Source organism: Ctenocephalides felis, unplaced genomic scaffold (genome assembly GCF_003426905.1).
Source record: "Ctenocephalides felis isolate EL2017-DRISC unplaced genomic scaffold, ASM342690v1 CF-g0.4_SCAFFOLD_01170, whole genome shotgun sequence".
In the NCBI taxonomy this organism is placed as follows: Eukaryota; Metazoa; Arthropoda; class Insecta; order Siphonaptera; family Pulicidae; genus Ctenocephalides; species Ctenocephalides felis.
Genome location: NW_020537324.1, coordinates 78852563 through 78874197, shown reverse-complemented (window position 1 = coordinate 78874197; position 21635 = coordinate 78852563). Strand labels below are relative to the sequence as shown.

Sequence of the window (21635 nt, the reverse complement as noted above, 5' to 3'; positions counted from 1 at the left end):
ATATTATTAATGCATCTTTGTCATTATTTTATATTATTTTTCCTAATTTTGTTTCATATTCAATTCAATATATATTTTTTATTCTTTTTATTTTCTTCACTCTTTCATTTTGTATATTAAGAGTGTTTCAGTATATTATGATGATTATAAATAAATAGTAGAACAAGTTTATTATTTATTCAAAATTAAATTTATGATTGATTTGGTAATTCAGTACTATACAGCTTAAAACAAAAGTTTTTGAGATATATGTGTACTTGTTTTATAGTTTATTCATTTATAACTTTGTTAAGGTGTTATTGACATGAAGTAGTTGTATTTTAGTTTGTAGTTGTTTAGTAGTTTTATTTTTAAAATATTAAAATATTTTATATTTAATAGAAATATTATATATTTTATTATCCAAAATAATTAATAATTGTTGCAAAAAATAATTTTATCTTGCTTATGATTTTTAAATCCCAACGGTTATTTCTCATCTGGCAACCCTAAATTTGAATTCGTTATCTGGCAATTTGTCAAACGAGCCGACATGACAGTTTGACGTTGAACTTGTTGGTTATAAGATTTAGTGCAAAAAATGCTTCTAAAGACTTAATAATACGGTATTATACTAAAATACACAAGTATATTATTATTAGTATACGTATATTTGTAGTTGAGAAGTGAATTTAAGTATTATTCCTTTGTTATGAAGTTGTGCAAAAAGTGAGTGTACATAACCTAAAACCAGGATAAACAATTGACTATCAGCCGAAACAAAAGATTGTATCTATCAAGGTAACTTTACAAGCTTTTTTATACATTTATCTTGTACAATGAAAATGGATGATAATGATACCGAACGTCTACGCGATTTTATTCTAAACCCCGATATAGACATCCTAAAACTAGACACCGAACCGATTAAATTCAATTTGGAAGACATTTCTTTATCTTTCGACTGTGTTCCTTGTTTCGAGAACACAACGATAGTCGCTGAGCGCGATTTGGACACTGGTGACATTATCGGGTTTAAAGAAGTTGATAACTTGACACTAGCTTACGATGGAAGGACCTCCATGTCTTTACAACGAGCGCCTGCGCCCCCCGAAGAATCCACAATGGGTAGTGTTATGAACTACCCGTTTTGGCCTGGAGGTTTTGATCCTCCGGAAGAAGTATTGTTGAATGATGATGTTGTACTTGATTTCGAAGATAATTTGTTGGTATGTGCACCCGGGTTGCCACACGGTATAGAGTTTCCTAAACACGAACCAAGTCACCAAGAGAGGATTGAGGATTTAGGTTTAGAGTCTGTAACGGGTAATATTACGGTTGACTTGTTAGCCTTGACGCTTGATGAGGATAAATTTAAAGACATTTGGAAAAGCGATGAAACGCCTGAAACAACCCAAGAACCTGCACCAGCAACCGATTCTGTTGACATAGATTCTTTTATCCCGAATATCAACCAAGATTTGCCTGTACTTAATATATCAACGTCTGCTGATATTTGTGTGAAGTCTAAATCTTTACTCTGGGCTGAGGAGATTGATATATCGCAACCGGTTACTGATTTTGAAAAGGTTATACCAGAGCCTGCACATACCTATCCATTTGTTTTGGACACGTTCCAGAAACAAGCAATAATTAAACTGGAAGAGCACAATCATGTGTTTGTAGCGGCTCATACATCAGCAGGTAAAACTGTAGTTGCTGAATATGCTATAGCTTTGTCTCGTAAACACATGACAAGGCTATTTATACTTCACCCATAAAAGCTTTGTCTAACCAAAAGTACAGAGACTTTACAAATACTTTTAGTGATGTCGGTTTGATAACAGGTGATATACAAATTAATTCAACAGCCTCGTGTTTGATTATGACTACAGAAATTTTAAAGTCAATGCTGTACGGTGGTAGTGACATCACCCGTGACTTGGAGTATGTCATTTTTGATGAAGTGCATTACATTAATGATTCTGATAGAGGGCACGTTTGGGAAGAGGTTTTGATTTTACTACCCCAACATGTTTGTATTGTTATGCTGAGTGCAACAGTACCGAATACTTTAGAGTTTGCCAACTGGGTTGGCATGACTAAACGAAGCAAAGTTTATGTTATAAGTACTGCCAAGCGTCCAGTACCTTTGCAACATTATTTATACACAGGCTTTGGTGGTAAAAGTAGGGACGACAGGTTCCTGGTTGTGGATGCTGATGGTAATTGGTTGGATAATAATTACAAGTCTGCACAGTTGTCGAAGCGTTCACGCCAGACAGATTTTCGTAAAGAGTTTGGACACGGTAAACTTAATCCCAAGCAGGAACAAACAATGTGGGTTGGTTTAATAGATCATTTGAAACGCAACAACGAGTTGCCTGTTATAGCGTTTACTTTGTCCAGAAAACGTTGTGATTTAAATGCACAATCTTTGAACTCCATAGATTTTACAAGCCAGCGTGAGAAGAACCAGATACACCGGTTTTTCTCCAGGTGTCTCAAACGTTTAAACGCACCCGACAGAAATTTACCACAAGTACTGTTTATGCAGAACTTGTTACAACGTGGTATTGGTGTGCACCACAGTGGTATCTTACCTATTTTGAAAGAAATTGTTGAAATGTGTTTCCAACAAGAGTTGGTCAAACTTCTGTTTGCTACAGAAACTTTTGCTATGGGTGTAAACATGCCAGCACGTACTGTTATTTTCGATTCCTGCACCAAATACGATGGAGTTGCTGTGAGAATGTTAATGCCTGCAGAGTATATACAGATGGCCGGCAGAGCCGGCCGAAGAGGCTTAGACAGCACCGGCACCGTCATAGTCTTGTGCAAAACTGATGTACCTGATTGCCGAGACGTTAAAGAAATGATGCTGGGTATACCCATGATCCTGAAGTCACAATTCAGACTCACATATGCTATGATTCTCAACTTGTTGCGCGTCCAGGATGTCACGGTTGAAAACATGATGTGTCATAGTTTTCGCGAGTTTGGACACATGCGTAAAGCTGATGCTTTGAAAAAACAACTCAAGGAAACTGAGATACAGATATCGTCGATGGAAGAACTGAGCGAGCATTTGTATGGGTTGAATGAATTTTACACGACTGCGTCGGAGTTTCTGTATTGCCAAGACAGAGTTGTGCCTGTACTGTTGAACCAGAAAGGTAATGCTAAGTATTTTACCCTAGGACGTTTACTTATTGTGTCCCAAGGCTGGTACACACCAAGACTTGGTATGGTTTTACAAATACGCAAAGACTTAAAGATCACGGTTTTGGTTTTAACAGACAAAACCACCAAAGCTAAACCTTATATACCTAGTTCTGTTAGCGAATGTTCCTCCAAGGCGCAAAGCGAAGAAGCTTTGGATTTGTGGCAAAAACTTTTAGGCCTAACCGAACAAAACAAGTTCTTTGTACCCCAAACCGATCTATCCAACACGGTCTTACAAATCGATGCCAGGAACATCATTGCTATAACAAATCGAGTCATCAGACTAGATCCTGCCATTATTTTAAAAGACTGGAACCAACGCCAGATCGACAGGTTTGCCCACTGTCCACCGAGTAACACTTTCAACAACGCCGTACAAGAATTGTTAAAACACACCAACGAACTAAAAGACTTACATGAAACCCAGTATTGCGAAAATCTACGCCAGGCTATGGATATCACCAAGAACATCGGTATTTTAAGGGATTTGGAGTTGTACGATAGTGTGAAGAGGGCTTTGGCGGAGATCAGAAAGTGTACGGTTATTGCTAATTTCGAGAAGCAATTTGGACAAGTCTTTGACAGGATGCTGTTGGAGGACAGGAAGAGCAAGATATCGTTCAGTCTGTCGAATGAGAGCATGTCTTTGTATCCGGACTATAAGCATAAGTTGCAAGTTTTGCACGATATGAGATACATCGATTCGCATAATAAAGGTGAGTGGGATGATAATATTCTTTATCTTGGCAGAACTTTAGCATCATTGAGGGACACTTTTCGCATACAATGGAAATGTTATGTTACGGGTCTATAACATAGACATACACTACATGGACTGCTAGTCCTCGTATGTTTTTCCGTTGTATATAGTGCTCAAAAATAGAAAAGTAAGTGACGACACATGTCTGAGCGAACATTGCCGACGACAATAGCGGACTCTTCCGATTGATCAAATGTCACGATTACCGGCCTTGTTTGCTCAGAATGTGGCGTCACTTCTATATTTTAGCACCTATTTTGCGCTTGACTAGTAATTGTCCATGTAATATAAAGTCTATAATCAATAATCGTATAATTCAGAAATCTATGTGTTTGCAGGAGTTTCACACAAAACCTAACTTCACGTTTGTGTTAGAAAATTGCACTTATGATAAAATTGTTTTGGTGCTTTTTGGAGGTTTGCAAAAAAGTTGCACTTGTGCTAAAATTGTTCTGGTGCCTTTTCCACAGTTTGTCAACATTTCTATGTTATCAGAAAATTGGTCCCACAATGAAGCAAAAGTTTTTTAGAAACAAAACAAAACTTGTCAAAATATGGATTATGGCTCTAGGTTTCGAATCTTTTTACGACGCATTTTCTAATTATGCATTAGAGATGGGTAATTCACTCCGACCGATACAACTCCTCCCTTGGAGTCAATCTGGTTCCATAAACTGGGACTAAATTTGTTAAAGACCTACAAAAGATATTTGCTTGAGATTTTTACAAATACAAAGATTTGCATCGAAAGAAGCCCCTGCGTTTTCGTCTCACAGGCAATTTTATAACTTTCTAGGTACAAAATGTTCCAAAATAATGCAATTTTGTAATCGTATATTCTGTATACGATAATCCTAGTCTGAAAATGACCCCTTTCAATGGTACACAACCAGCAAAAAATATTTGAAATTATTTTATGATTTTATAATTATGTAAAAGCAATAATATGCAAATCGGACTGCCTGATTTACAATTAATTGGGCATATTGAGAAATGCATAAAATAGTAATCTTCTATATATATAGAAATAGGTCGGGTTTTCCTTCTTGATGAAATAACTCCAGAACGCACGAACCGATTTAGACAATTTTGCATTCTTTGGAAAGGTCTCGGACTCCGTAAGGTTCATAGCAAAAAAAATGAAGAAAGATATCAACAGAAAAGCGGAAAAAAAATTCACATACAGCGTCATCTCTGATACTTAGCAAACTAATATTTTTTGTTTGACTTCACTCATTTGTTTGACAGTTACTCATTGTTCTCCGCTCAGTTAATTTCATGTGACAAACCGGCATTGTGTTCACTGTGATATTGTGCAAAAAATGTAAAAAAAATTTATTCGTTTCCTAACATTTCAATTGGAAACCATCAAATCAATCACGTGTATTGTGCAAATTTTTATTCAATTTCAACAGCAGGCAATTTTTTTCTTCATATTTAATCACCAAACAAAATGTTACATCTGGTGGCGAAACAAAAGATTTCCAAATACTTAATATATCTTTAGATATATGAACATCACACTATAGAACACATTTGTGTCGAGTATTAGGTTTCAAAGTTGTCGGAGTCGTTGAAATTATTAAGTAGATATAACTCCGGCTTTGGATATGATAAGCTCATCTCTAATGCATATGTTTCTTTCTGATTGTGAGAAGTAATTTGTTTCTTACATCGTTTTCATGAGAGTTGTCTGGCTTTGATAAATTCAAGATTGGGCCTGCCTAAATCCGGTGTTTGAATCATTATTATCTTCTGTGATTATCTGTTCACATAATTTTTTCAATGTTGACAAGTCCTACTTTGAAAAAACTTCTTTGTCAACATTGAAAAGTAGGTCCTACTTCAAAATGAAGAACCGAGTGGTAAATACGTAGCACTTTACATAATTCCTTTACTACCAGTTAGGGATTGTCGATTTCCAAAAACCGTTTTTTTTGGCAAAAATTATTGAATTCGAAAACCGGTTTTTAAGTGAAAAAAGTCGGTTTTCACTGTATAAATGGAAAATGACAAATATAGCCAAATATAAAAGATAGATGAAAGAGTTTTGATTCTTGAAATCATATCGGTTCAATAAAATTTGATATCTTATCAGTTTGCAATGGTCCCCAGAAAGGTTTTGTATATATTAATTTAGATTGTTATACCAGTGTATATATTAATTTAAATCAGTGTGATTTCTTGAAAAAGTAACTTCCTCTACTCAAACTTGAAAAAAAAGAGTTTTGAACCCTAGAAGCCACAAATTAAAGAACAAAAAACTTAAAATTATTATATCAAGCTTTAAAAACAATTAAGCATAATTTGGTCGCTAGTATGAGAGTATTTTCTATTCAGAAAATTTTGTGAGTAAACAAAGGACACGTCTAAGTAGCAATTCGATAGATGTTCTCAGTTTTTTGAAATCATATTTTTATAAACAAATAGAAACAATTTGAATGTTTAAAATCAATTAATTAAATTTGCTTGGAACCAGGAATACCAGAGTTTAGCTTAATTGTTTTCAAAACTAAAATTGATATTAACAAGTATGTATCAACATGTATCTAATATTAATTTAAGGAATATTTTTTATTTAAAAATTTAATGTTTTTATTTATTCGAAAACTTTTCTTTCACTATCATAACAATATTTTCATTCTTATATGTGAAAATGATGCATGAATAACAAATAATTATTTTCAAAGTTATTTAAATAAATCAAGATAAACTATAATTTTTAGTTCTGCTAATTAAAATTAAATTAATTTTGTTTACTATCTGTAAAATTGAACAATAAATAAATACAGTCAAACACTGCTCTAAATCACACTAAATTTGCGGATAAATTACAGAATATTCGAGAAAAAAAATGATTTTCTATATAAAATTTGAAAACCGGCTAAAATCGGTTTTTGAGTAAAATTAAAATTCAAAAACCGGTTTTTCTGAAATGACGGTTTTTGTATAAACTCTACTGCCAATTATTGCCTTCTCGATGAAGAACCGTGTAGTAACAATTCCCATATTCCTTTACTATTTCCAGTCCTCCTCAAAGGTAGAGTAGCCTGCGAAATGGGCAACAACGAACTCATAATAACCGAGATCATCTTCCGAAACATCCTAAAAGACCTACCACCTGCCGAAATCGCGGCTCTGCTCAGCTGCCTAGTTTTCCAGGCCAAATGCGAAAAGATCGAAATCCCCAAAATTTTCCAAAAATGCATCGGCGAGATAAATGACATTGAAACCGAAATTATGCAAATCGAAAGACAATTCGATGTGGCCCAGGATAACACGACAGTCAACAAGCTAAACTTCGGTCTCATCAATGTGGTTTACGAATGGGCGCAGAAGAAGCCCTTTCGGATATAATGAGACTGACTGACGTCCAGGAAGGGATTATTGTAAGGTGTATACAACAGTTGAATGAGACTATTAGGGATGCTAAAAGTGCTGCTAGGATTATAGGGGATCCTGTTTTAGGGCAGAAGATGGACGAGGCTTCTGAGGCCATCCAGAGGGACATCGTCTTTGCGGCGAGTTTGTACACCCAGGATGATTATTCTGGTGTTAAGATTCTGGACGAAGATGATTCGGCGTATGATGTTGAAAAAATTTAAAATAATAAAGAAGTGAAATAAAGAATTTGCGGGAAGGATTTTGTTTGAGATAGGATAGTGAGTTTGTGATGAGTATTTTGGAAATGAATGAAGAAGAAGACTTATTTTGTTCAACAATGAATTGCATATACAATTGTATTTTTGGATATAGTCCTAAGTATTCGATTTTTGTTTTTAATTATCTAACATGTTAGGTTAATATATATTGTTATTAGAAAATTAAGGCTGTGATTTATAAAGTTTTATAAATATATTTTACAGTTTTCAAAATTATATATAGATGTTTTTATTAATAACCTTATATATGCGTTGCCGTGGCTCAGTACTTATGATATTTACATTGAATCAATTTTTTTATTAATAATTTGGGGGACTTTTAAGGATTATGAGGATTATGAGTATGTTTTTTTAAACATTATATATATATATATATATATATATATACTAGCCGACCCGGCCACGCGTTGCTATGGCTCATTATTTGTGATATTTACATGGAGTCAATTTTTTACTAATCTTTCTCTTTGCGTTAATCACACGATCGATTTTTAAGTATATTATAAGTATGATTTTTTGAACATTATATATATATATACATATATATATATACTAGCTGACCCGGACACGCCTTGATGTAGCTCAGTATTTATATTTGCATTGATTCAATTTTTTTTACTAATTCTTTAAGGAACGTTCATTAATCATGCGATCGATTTTTAGGGATCGACCCGGCCCCACTTTGTTGTGGCTTATTATTTGTGATAATTACATTGAATCAATTTTTTACTAATCATTTGGGGGACGTATATTAATCACGTGATCGATTTTTAAGGATTTTTCGACCCCCCTGGTAATACGTGGTATTATTCAAAATTAACACAATCTACCCTTCAATTAGAAAAATAAGACTGATTTTAAAGTTTTATAAATATATTTTACAGTTTTCAAATTCATGAGTATATATTTTTTGAATATTTTATATATATACTAGCTGACCCGGCCACGTTTTGCTGTGGCTCAGTACTTATATTTACATTGAATCAATTTTTTTACTGATTCTTTGGGGAGCGTCCATTAATCACGTGATCGATTTTTAAGGAATTTTGAACTTTGAATTTTGAATACGTGGTATTAGTTAAAATTAACCCAAACTCTCCCACAGAACATCACGTGTATTTTCAGTCCCTAAAAAAATCATATTTTTTTTGGATTTTTTGAAAAATTTTGGATTTTTTTTTTAAAAAATTCGTTTGTTTTAAATCTCGGGGAAAATAAATATACGAGATATCTTATCTATCTATATATATATTTTTATTATTTACTTGTAATTTATCCGGATTCGAAGCCCCTCTGACCGCTGGTAAAATCAGCAGCAACTTGCCAAGTCTGCTGGAACTTCCACATCGTTCCTGAAGCAATGTCAGACTTTGCTCCTGCAGCAATGCCACTTGCTCGGGAGCAGACACACCGCGGACATCTAATGATAAAAAAACATTTCTTTGGTAGAATTTAAAAAATGTTTGATATGTCTTATGGCAGATTTTACTACAACTGCCAATGACAACAATTTATTGTCATTCTATATCAAGGTTAGCAAAAAGGCGTCTTTCAATTACAAACATACTTTGCATGTATTATTTTATTTTTATTCATTTACCTGGTCGAAAGAGGACAAGAGCTTTTAGACAAGCTCCTTCCGAATTGTCGACACGCATAGAGATGTATTTTGTTATAACGTCCCTTAGTCTTCTTGTATCAGATCGAAGGCTTATGCAACTCCTTGGCAACAAATCTGAAATAGGAATAAAATATTAACTATATAATATATAAACACCACACGTTTTGGTTAAAATCCTGAACTTCAACTATTAGCACTAGTTTTATTGAAAATTATGAAAGTTTTGAATACATAATTCAGAATGAGATTTTATTCCTAGTAGAAATGAATCATGAATATATGAATTTTGGGTTATTACCAATATAGTGCTTATATTGCCATAAGTTCGTTTTTAGATTCATTTCTACTGATTCCTACTAATCGGTCGAAATTCGTGTTAAAATATTGAAAAATGTCGAAAATATTGGATATCTATCGAACTTACCTTCTTCAATAGGCAAATTCCATTGAGCAGCCGTCAGAACAAACAGTTCTGCCCAGGATTCCTCTAAAAGCAACGACTGGTCCCTCAGAGATAACTAAAACATTTATATTCATTACATATATATATATATATATATATATATATATATATATATATATACTAGCTGACCCGGCATACGTTGTTTTGTTAAGTGAGGTATATTCTAAACAATTTCTAGAGAATCAAAAATGTTAATACTTTAAGTGTATAAGGATGTGTCGCTCGAATGCTATTATACAATGAGGTATTATAAATACCAATGAGTGTATAATTATACAAATGAGATCTTTCAGAGCACCGTGTTTGAGAAAAATATGCCAAAGAGTGCATTTTCATATTAACATTTCAAAAAAGTTGATATTTTGAGTTTCTAATAACACTTGCTGCCCGTTTAATAACGTTTTTGTGTATGAATCAAACTACAAACAAAACTAGTTACTACAATTTAATCATAATTAAATAATATTCACGTTAAACATCCTATTAAACGTAATTGAACATCATATGTCATAAACGTTTGACATTTGACGTATTAGCCACCGTCCATTGTTTTATTTAAATTACGCTTCTACAAAAAATTTCAAATTAAAAATGTAAAGTTTCTACGCGATTTTGAAATAATATCTCACCTTTCCAACCATCTCTGGATTGGCACGAATTTTTCAAGACTAAGACTGGCCAAATCGGTTTAGCCGTTTTTGATTTTTCCCGAATCATTTGATCGAGATCTCAATATATAAATATATATATATATATATATATATATATATAAATTATTTATTTATTTATTACCTGTGCGAATGAAGGTATCGACCTAGCCCATTTAACAGCCAAAAATAATAATTTAGCAGCAGATTCGTAAACGTTTTCTCCACCTGATGGTGTTGGTACAAACGATGTTGCAACCTGATTAGGGTTGGAGGATGTTGAACCGGTTAAGGGTAGTCCTTCGGTGGAAGTCACTTCGTCGTCTTTTGCCGAAACTGGGGATGTAGTTGACGAAGCTAGAAAAACAAAAATTTAGGAACCAATTCTCGGATAAAATATAAATGGCAATGATATTTTTATGTTATGGGTCTATCTTCTTATGAATTGGTTGTAACGAACTGTCAAACAGCTGTGAATTAGGTGTTTCACACATAAAATCTAACGTCACCTATCTATTGCCAGAAAGTTGCACTTATGATAAACTTGTTATTTGATGTATGTGCGTTTTGGTGGTTAGATTTTATGTGTAAAGCGCCTGATGGTACAACAATTGTATTACAACTTATTGACAGTTTTTACTACAGATTCATACATTTTTAACATTTTTTTGTAACATTTTTATTTTATTCGAGAATTGGCTCTTTAAATATGAAAATAAAGAATATTTACCAAAGTCATTTACCAAAGTTTTTTACCAAAGTTATTTACCAACGTTATTTACCAAAGATAAATAAATTTTGTTTTTGAAGCTGTCAAAAAATATATAGGCTATTTTTGCATACTAGAAAATTGAAGTTGAATGAAACAAGATTCAGCAAGTCGGCGTTGTTTTCTTTATATAGAAAATTATGACGACTTGTGTTTAAGTTATGAATCGTTATATACATAATTATTTATATATATATATATACACACATATATATATATATATATATATATATATATATTCTTTTTTTTCTCACCTCCAAAACTTATCTGGTCACTTTTCTTCTCTGGATTTAGTATAGAATTTGTGTTTGTTGGTTGTATTGGTATAGGATGTATTATATCCTTGTACGTTGTGTCCTGTTTATAAATTCCTGACAAATTATTAAAACCAGACAAAAATGGATTTAGACCTGCTAGACTTGGACTGTCGAACAAACCTGAAAATAAAACATAATTGAAATTAAACACTTAAAATGATTCAAAAATCATTTTTTGATTGATATTTCTATCGTAGTAAATAAATTAAATAATTAATGAATAAATTAACAAAATAGATAATTAAATTATATTAAATTTGTAAAATATTGACATGAGCCTTATTACAAAATAAATAAATAAGTAACGGCTTATAAAATGAATAAATATGTAAAGACAAAATAATTTTCTATAGATTGTCTTAAGAAAAAGTAAATTTATCTAAATACTAATAAGATAATTATACATAATAGAAGTACTTTTTGACTTTTTTTGCTAAATAGGATCTGGCATATAATTTTTTTCATTTTCTTTTATTTTTCAATGGTTAGCCGAAGGCAGCCAAATCACCCTCAATATTTTAAAAAAAAAATATATTAAGTAGTTTTTTTATAACATTTTCCAAAAAAAAGTTTTTTGGCGGATCCTTCAGTAAGATTCAAAAGAGTTTTTGGCAAAAAGAGATCAAATGAATTACGGCGTATTTTATTGATATATTTTTAGTCGGTTGTATTTATATAAAAAAAAATCTCAAAGTATATATAACACTTTTTACCTCCAAAATATCTTGATCCATCTATAACCGGTGCAAAGTTTGGATGATGTGGTATATAGTGACCGGTTGTATTAAACGGTAGTGGTAAATAAAAACCTAAAAAAATAACGTAAATTAATCATTCTTTCTATTTTTTCCTTTTTTTTCCTTCTTTATTATTTTTTTACCCGGATGATGTTGCACGCCAACCAAAGGCGCCAACATGCGCCTCGACGTCGTTTCTTGTGTCGCAGCCAACGTGTTTGTACCATGTAAATGGTACGTTTGATTTGGTGGTATATTACCCAAATTTTGTGTAGAATTGTGCTGCTGGTTTGGTAGACAGGAGCGAGGAGCCCTTTCGTGCTGGACAGCTAGAAATAATAAATATTAATGATAATAGGTCGATACATACACTTGATAAGAAAGGGAAAGAAATTTTAGGAAAAAGGGACGTTTGCACTATCTGCAGTAATATTAACGATGTTAAATATTATGCGAATTAAGGGGACGATTTTGTTGTAAAATAGTAAAAACTAAAAATGCTATGTGGTTGCTGTGCGATAATCCAATTTCGAATAGAATCCTGGTACAAGCACAACTACTATTCTTATACCAACAATATTTTACAGAATTGCCAGACAAATGCTAACTATTTTGACGTTCTTCTTAAATTTGCCATTTATTCATTACCATTAGGGAATGCAATACCGATATACCGAATTACCGGTAAACCGCCCGATTTTTCGGCGGTATTTTTACCGGTATTTACCCCAAAAATACCGGTATTTTCGGTATTTTTACATAAGACCTATTTGATGCATAATACACTAAAGTTTAAATTTCTCGGAACAAATTTATCTTTAAATTCCATAATCGCATAAATAGCTGTATCTTTAAGTGATTCTATAAGATAAACAAATGTCAAATATTATCTCAACTCGTCATTATACTGAATATTTATTGCTTTACAAAGGGCTTCATATCGTGTTACAATAAATAGATTTGGACTGATAGATAATGATGTTTGTTTCATCTTATGTAAAATTGTAACGGTTTTTTAAGTGATATTTGCACCAAAATATTTTATTATATCATACAGATTACCTGTGCGTAATCTTTATTTTTTTCTAACTTTATACATAACTAGCAAACCCGACGAACTCCGTTTCGCCACCAGATGGTTTCGTGAGAAAGATGAAGAAATTTTTTGTTTGTTTTAAATTTGAAAAGGAAAAATTTAATTTTATTGTACAACAGTAATGAATTTATTTCGATTACAAAAATGAAGTATTTTTTAGTTGAACTTCTCTAAGTAAATGAAAGTGAATCCATAATTAATTCGCAAATTTTCAACTAATTTTCTTAGCTATAAACGAAACGAAATCGTTTTGTGCGTTCTGGAGTTATATCGTCAGGAAGGAAAACCCGACTTATTTTTATATATATAGAAGATAATTTATTTGAAATTATTTAAAACAGTTACTGATTATTTTTATTACTCGAATTTTTAATTACGGTGCGGGAGTTCCAGCAGCTTGCATTAAGGCACGATGCCATGCACAACTAATTTTCTTAGCTATAAACCTTGCGGAGCCCGAGACCTTTCCAACGAATGCAAAATTGTCGAAATCGGTTCGTGCGTTCTGGAGTTACTTCGTCAGGAAGGAAAAACCGACTTATTTTTATATATATAGAAGATAATTATGATAATTACTAAATATTTTAGCTTCTTATTACAATTATAAAATATTATTCTTCGAAAACGTTTTGAAGTTTGAAATTACTATAGAAGCATCACACTGTTTTAAATAACAATACTCAACAATTATAGTAACTTATTATTTATCTCGACAAAGTATCCGGTCTTAAATTAGTGTAGAAACATTATTTTTTTTTTTAAATATTAGAGATTATGCTAATTTAACACATCGGATACAGACAATACAGTTTATTATAATAATGCAATATGATCATTTATGAGTTTTTGGTCTTTCTTACTCATAAGTTTGTTTTTGGTGAAAAGTACTCAATATACTCGATAGTGATAATGAATTAATTAAATTGGATAGAATATTGTTAAATTATTAATTAAAAAAATAAACTTATTAGTTTAATTTATGGTTTTTATTGTTTAGTTGAATATAGTTGTAGTTTTATATATATTTTTTTTTATTTGTACTAGTAACTTTCAATTTTGTTTACGTTTGTTTAAGATAATGAAAATACCGGTTATTTACCGCGGTATTCCGGTTTTAAAATGAAAAATTACCGAAATACCGGTAATGAAATTTTCATCAGTATTGCATTCCCTAATTACCATCTTCTGTTTTTACTTGGTTAATGAATTTCATACAATTTTCTACAATTTCTTCCCCTGGTGTTTGTGAACCGCCAAACCTGAACAAACACTTTGGAACCTCCAAACGCCTCTTATTTTATTTGACAATACGAATGTCTGTGTGTTCGAGGGTTTTTTCCCGAAAGGGGATGGTTTTGTGTACTTTGCGACCATTTTGTGTTTATGAAATTGACAGGAAAAGTGTCGGAGGAATAGTGATCGTGTCATCAATTAGTTAGGATAATCGAAACTAAATGATGACACACATTGTTTGTCGAAACGTACATAGTAAATACACTGGTACATCGACATACGAGAGTAATTCGTACCGTAATTACGCTCGTATGTCGAACCAATTTTTCCTATATAAATACATTGAAATGCGTTATTTTTTAATGTTCTCTCTACTCTCCGGAATATTTTTGTCGATATTTTGCATTAGGATGCATAGGTCTATTTTATAATGCTCTTTTATATAAATTATTTTTTTGATCGGAATAATTCAGGTTGCTCTTTGTTTCTTTCGATAACTGTTATCCATTATTTTATAAGTCCAATTTTTATGATAAAATAACGATAGTTCATCATTCCTTAGAGTTTATGTCTCTGATTTAGGGGCAATATATACAAATATATATATATATATATATATATATATATATATATATGTATGTACATATGTTCTGTATGTGTCATAAGGGGTGACGACCCTTGTTACCGCAGTCATGATGTCATGTCAATTACAAACCAGAGTATCACTTGTGTGCAATTAGTAATTTTTATTTCTACTGCACTGTATGTATACATATATATATATATATATATATATATATTAGGACTAGTAGGAGCAATGTTTACATCCGCCCTTATGTAATTCTAGACGGACAACGTAATAATAATGTGAACTTCGCCACCTGCTATTTGAAAAGAAACGGACACGCGACCTTTTATCAAAAGCCACACATCTTTTCATCATAAATATACAAATATAAATATATATACAAAATATTTTGTTTTCTTGGATCCCCAATCAAAACTAAGTCTCCTATTTATATAATGGAATGAACTATAAACTAATAAGAATAATTTATATCTAAATTTTGAATTGCACTGAAAAGCTTGAAACGTATGCTGAATTAATACAATTTATTTTAATATAATTATTTTTTGTTCTATTAAAATTTGCGTGACTTATATTATAATCATCCAGAGTGAGCACAGTTTATGTTTTTGCCAAAACTTGCTAATTTTATGTCTTGTTTTCCCATTTGAGGCAAATATTGAAAAAATTAGTGTGTATGTATTTTTATGCTCTATTTTGATGATATTGTATCTCAACTACGGCGGTTTAGAAGACAACTCGATGGCCGTCTTTTGGCATGTTTTATTAGGGTTTTTCCTATAACGACGATTTTTAAATTTGATGTTGAAAAGACTCCTAAAAGCTCTTTGCTCTTGCATACATATTTTGATAATAATCCGAAAAAAATTCTTCAGATGTCCATACAATAATCAAAATAAACAATGTTAGGTTAAAAAAATTGTGAATTAACTTGTAAACGTTTTGAGTATTCGTTTCATTCTTCGGTATGTCGAAATTTATTCTTATTATTTCTATTTCATCTAATATTGCATTGATTATTGTGACCAAGGTTTGGTTTCAACTTCTTTTTTAGCGAAATATGCTTCTGTGAGTTGATTCATTCCATTAACTGAATACACGTTAAAATCTGAATAATAAATCTGAAGTATCACTTAGAGAGCGCCCTTCTAGCCTCCTTGATAATTTCGTGGTGAGCATTTGGAGTTTAATGTGTTTGCAAAGAAAACAACACAAGTACTTCGTTAAAGTGATACGATATTCGAGATGTGATTAAAACGAACTATATATATTAGGGTGGTCCTTAATATGGACATTTTCGAATTTCCTTGCTCTTAAGGGATCAAACCCTTCAAAATTGATAAATAATAGCTCTTAATATTAACTTTTAGATAGTGCGCAATTCAATCAAAGCTTCGTTTGGAAATATAATGGAACTAGCTGTAAGTGGAATTCTGTCTTAAGGCAATTAGGGCATCGTGTCTTAAGGCAAATTGCTGGAACTTCCCGTACCAAAAATTATTATTTTTTTAGAAACGATTAACATTTTTGAAAAAATAAGATTTTTGACAAACAATTAAACAAAAAATTACTTTTAAAAAATTTTTTTTTTTTTTTAATTTTTTTTTTTTGAAAAAAAAATGTTTTCTTTATTTTGACATATTTTGAAAGATCTAAACTTTTTTTTAAAGCAATCGTACTGCTTTAACTGCATAAAGACGAAATATCAAACCGCGTAAGCGCCGCGTCGACGTCAAACGCGTAAACATTGGTACGGAACCCATAGGAATGTAAACCAAAATTATACTTATTGTTAAAATCTCTATAAAATATCTGATAATTTGATGTGCATATGTCTAATGATCATTTTTGACCGCCAAATGGCATTTTTTTTACTTTTTTTATTAAATCTCCGAAACCGTTAGACCTGCCTTTATGAAAATTTGATCGGTTCTTCACCTTGTCAATACAAGTAAAATTAAGAATTATTAAAATCGGACGCTCCGTTCTCTTAAAAACTGAGTTACCGTTTTCGGCACTTTTTGCCTCGTATCTTCGGAACGGCTAGACCTGCCTTCGCCAAAAACTAATCAGCACGTCTCCTTATCAATACGAATCGAATGTTTTTTGAATTATTCAAATTGGTTGATCCGTGTTCCCGAAATCGTCGACGAAAATTTGTATCCGCACATACATACACGCACACACACACACACACACACATACATCCATTTTTTTCTAAGGTATGCCAAAATATTCAGAAACCTTTGAAACGTCGAGAAATGCAAAAATTTTCATTTTCGATTTTTTTGCGATTACTATAACTTGCCCTACGGGAAGTTATAAAATTTCTAAAATTTTATAAAATATTTGTTAGGTATAATTTAGCGACAAATGAATTAAAAGTGAAAATTTGTGTCATTCTTTATTGAAAATTTGACACTCTGCAAAACAGGTTTCTTATTTGATCTGTAGAGCGTCGAATTTTGAATAAAACTCATTCATTGGTACGCTAAGTTACCTAAATACCTAAAAAACATTTTTAATTTTTTTTTAAAAGTTTTCCATGCTATTTCCATTCAAAACTTTGATTGAATTGCGCACTATCCAAATGACAATATTAAGAGCTATAACTTTCACAGAATTTTTTTTAATAATTTGGAAGCATTTGAGCCCTTGGGAGCAAAGAAATTCGAAAATGTCCATATTAAGGACCACTCTAATATATATATATACATATATATATATATATATATATATATATATGTATATATTATAATTATGTACGTTTTGACAGTACATATACGATCGTATGTCATCATTTGGCAGATCACACAAAAAAAAGTGTGAAATATTTTTACATCGGTTCACTTAAATATGAAGCATAAAATAATTAAATAATTATTTAGTCAAATAAAAATAATTTTTCCAAAATTATATACTTTTATTTTAGCTACTTCTTTTATTATACTACTTTCTTATCGTAAAATAGTATAACCTGCTTCGTCTTCACTACTGTTTTGTAAAAAGTGCCTTTGAAAAAAAGTTTAATTTTACTTCTTGGGTATCAAAATTATTTTTCAATGGCTTACTAGTTTACTTCTTTCACAAAATCTCAATTTGCCTACATTCTTGGAACCGATTTAGAACAGGGTACCCATTATTATTACTATTATAATTATTTTTATTATTATTAGATTCAATCACAAAATGAATAGCAAATAAATATGATAAGAGGGACTTGGTTCGTGGGTAATGTTTTTGACAGAGCACTCATTGTCGAAATGTATCAAGTGCGAAAGTGCACACTTTTGCACTTTGGGGGCGAACTTCGACTTAAAACAGCACTTGATACAGGACGATTGTATCTGACACTGTATAAATAATATAAGGACACACACACACACACACATATATAATCTATATATAATCTCGGTTCGGTTCAAGTAAACAGAAAAGTTTTTTCTAAAAAATTGAAATATACATCAATGCACCAAAATAGCGAAAGATATAAAAAAGTCAAAATCAAATCAGAAAAACTGAATGAAAGGACTGGAAAGGAATTCGCTTGATTGCCGATTTACTCAAGAGAAGTAAATGCAGGGAATTGATATCCGAAGTTTCGAAATTTGCATTATAATAATAGTAAATAAGGGCGGAAAAGGGCTAAGGGTTGACTAGTGCTTTTACACTATGGATTGTCTTTAGACACACAACCATTTATCATTATTATTTTTATATAACATTAATTGTATTAACTCATTCGACTCGGATGACGCCGATCTCGGAATTAGCGAGTGGAATGGATTTGTGGGAGATGGGCAGGTCGCGTCAAATTTAGTAAGCGACGGAAAAAAAAATAAATTGAGAGTTGGGTTTTGTTTGATGGGATGTTTTTGCAATGGGAAATATTGTTCAAATAAATTTATAAAATTTATCACTGAAGTAAAGGTTAAATATATTATTAATCGGCAATTTTATTTAGTTCCCGAAAGATTAATCTTTTATCGACTCACCGTCCTTTCGCATGTTAGCCTGCAAACATTTCGAAAATCTGCAAGCCTGACACTGATTCCTCCTCGAAACGTCGACTATGCAATGACCTCCTTCCTTGCAGGAATATTGTAGGTTGCGACGCATTAACCTGAAAAAAGACACAATAATATATATATATATATATATTATATATATATATATATATATATATGGCGCTAGTAGTCCATAAGTAATACCAGAATTATCCAAATTGTAGTCATAATAAATTCCAGGATGTATTATGTTTTATATTTGGTTTATTTTACGTAAGATTAATATTGACGACACAATGTGTTATCTTATTGATCGTTTATAAAATGTGATTGGTATTTTTGTAATTACAATTGAAAAGAAAAGGTTTCAAGAATTATAATTTTTGGCAAAAGACTAGGGAGAAACAAAAGCGAGATCAGATCTGACACTTGAATTTATTTTGTTTCCTCCGTGCTGTCACTATATGAGCCTATCTGTCCAGTAGAAATGCGATGCGTGTTGACAGGCCGCTACATATATATATAATATCTTTTACCTCCTGATGCTCCGTTTGAAGAATCCTCGACATCCGTCGCAAGACGGAACTCCGTAATGTTTTCCGGAGGCCTTGTCGCCGCAAACCCGACACAGGCCGTTGCTTCCGCCGGAAACCGCGCCTACGGATCCGGAGTCCGACATTTTCTGAAATAATTGATAATTTATAGAATTTGTTTATAAGATGAACTGTGATAATTGCAATTATTGTTATATTGAAGGAACAAAGAACATACGATTAAGAATATATCTATGCATATAAATAAAATTGCGAGAGTTTGTTTTTATATTGAAATTGCTCTTTAATACATTCATCGAATATAAATAGGGTGCATAACCAAAGTAATATTTTATTCATCTGTCAATTTCGATTTTGACTGGTAGCTGATATAATTGGGCGTAAATTGGGCTACTTTTATTTTAAGAAAAAGTATCTTATCTTATCTCATCTCTTCACAAAAATTCAACAAAAAAGTTATTAGTTTGTGGACTATAAACAATATAAATAGGGTGCATATACCAAAGTAATATTTTTATTTATCTGTCTATTTCGATTTTGACTGGTAGCTGATATAATTGGGCGTAAATTGGCTACTTTTATTTTAAGAAAAAGTATCTTTCCCATCTCATCTCTTCACAAAATTCAACAAAAAAGTTATTAGTTTGTGGACAAATTGTTTGACATTTTTGTGTAATGTTATATATTGTAATTCAAATGTCTCGTAATTTCTATTAGTGATATTGGCAATAGTGTTCTCCTACTATAACTATGTATCCGCCATCTTATATTAATGTTTATGTTTAAACTATGTAAAATAATTCTCTTGCTGCTGAAATGCGATACAAGTAACATTTAAATAAACTGAGTAATTTTAAGGAAGCATTTTTATTTTACCACATGTATAGGAGTTAAAACTTGTATAAAGAAAATTATGATGGTGGTCTTAGAAAATTCGTTAAGATTTTTTTAACTTTTTAAATTCTTTCTTTTTGTAATACTTAATTTATATAAAGGATACAGCGGCGTTAAAATTTCGCGGGTAAAAAGGTCAAAACATCTAAAACAAAAATAAAGTTACGAATGTTTAAAACAACAATATTTGAAAGTAGTGACAAAAATGTATTAGCAAGCATCACCTTGATTTTGACGACATTTCTATCGAGAAATAAACAGCAATATTTGGAAATCCACAACAAAAGTATTTTTTTTTTGTTGTTAGTTTTCTGGTTTTGAACACTATTGTTTAGTTTACGAAACCTTAATTTTTTATATACGTTATTATAAATTAATTATTTCATAAGATGTATTGTTAATTTAACTTAGATTCAGGAGTTTTTTATTTTATTATTTGTGTGGCGTAAAAAGGACATACTAAATCTTTCACCTTGGCAAAGGTGTAAACAATAAAAATACCAAATAAAAAGTAAATTAAGTTAAAAAAATGCACAAGAGATAAATTGAATAAATAGTTATTCCGATTCTGATGATGAATATTTCTGACGAAATACCAGATCGAGGTTATATACAGTGTTATGCTTGTAAAATTGCAACTACAAAGTGTATGTTTTACATATTGGTTAAAGAAGCTATTATTTAATAAAATTCTTTTAAAATTACAAATAAGGCATTAATCTGTTTACCTTTTGGCTATACCATTTTACACCGCCCATGAGGCAAAAGGGATCAGGTCAAAAAAAAGGGACCGCCTATTTGGTAAAAGGACAACTTTTTGAAAAACACATTTTTACAATGATGAATTAGTTAGGAGTTTTAGTACTAACAAAGTCTGATAATTGTTTGTTGATATGTGCTATTTCTTGTATATGTATAATATATATTAGAGTGGTCCTTAATATGGATATTTTCGAATTTTCTTGCTCCCAGGGCTCAATTGCTTCCAATTAATAAAAAATCTCTATAAGTTTTAGCTCTTAATATTGTCTTTTAGATAGTGCGCAATTCAATTTCATGGAAATAGCATGGAAAATTTTTCG

General features: G+C 31.5%; 2 protein-coding genes across 2 annotated transcripts; one reads left to right on the top strand and one right to left on the bottom strand.

The window, feature by feature from the left end:
- Positions 1-629: 629 nt before the first annotated feature.
- On the top strand, positions 630-7725 carry LOC113366499 (helicase SKI2W). Its single transcript, XM_026608111.1, is given in 4 exon segments — positions 630-1737; positions 1740-3920; positions 6993-7310; positions 7313-7725. Coding segments are annotated over 4 exon segments (3675 nt in total). The 5' UTR covers positions 630-818; the 3' UTR covers positions 7570-7725.
- Positions 7726-8824: 1099 nt separating this feature from the next.
- Positions 8825-19784, bottom strand: LOC113367693 (photoreceptor-specific nuclear receptor-like). Its single transcript, XM_026609273.1, has 11 exons — positions 19642-19784; positions 19090-19221; positions 18438-18451; positions 12324-12509; positions 12157-12252; positions 11381-11563; positions 10503-10714; positions 9672-9765; positions 9227-9361; positions 8892-9046; positions 8825-8830 (listed from the first exon to the last, which is right to left on the bottom strand). The coding sequence occupies exons 1-11, from the start codon at positions 19782-19784 to the stop codon at positions 8825-8827; spliced, it is 1356 nt and encodes a 451-aa protein (XP_026465058.1).
- Between the last annotated feature and the right edge of the window lie 1851 nt (positions 19785-21635).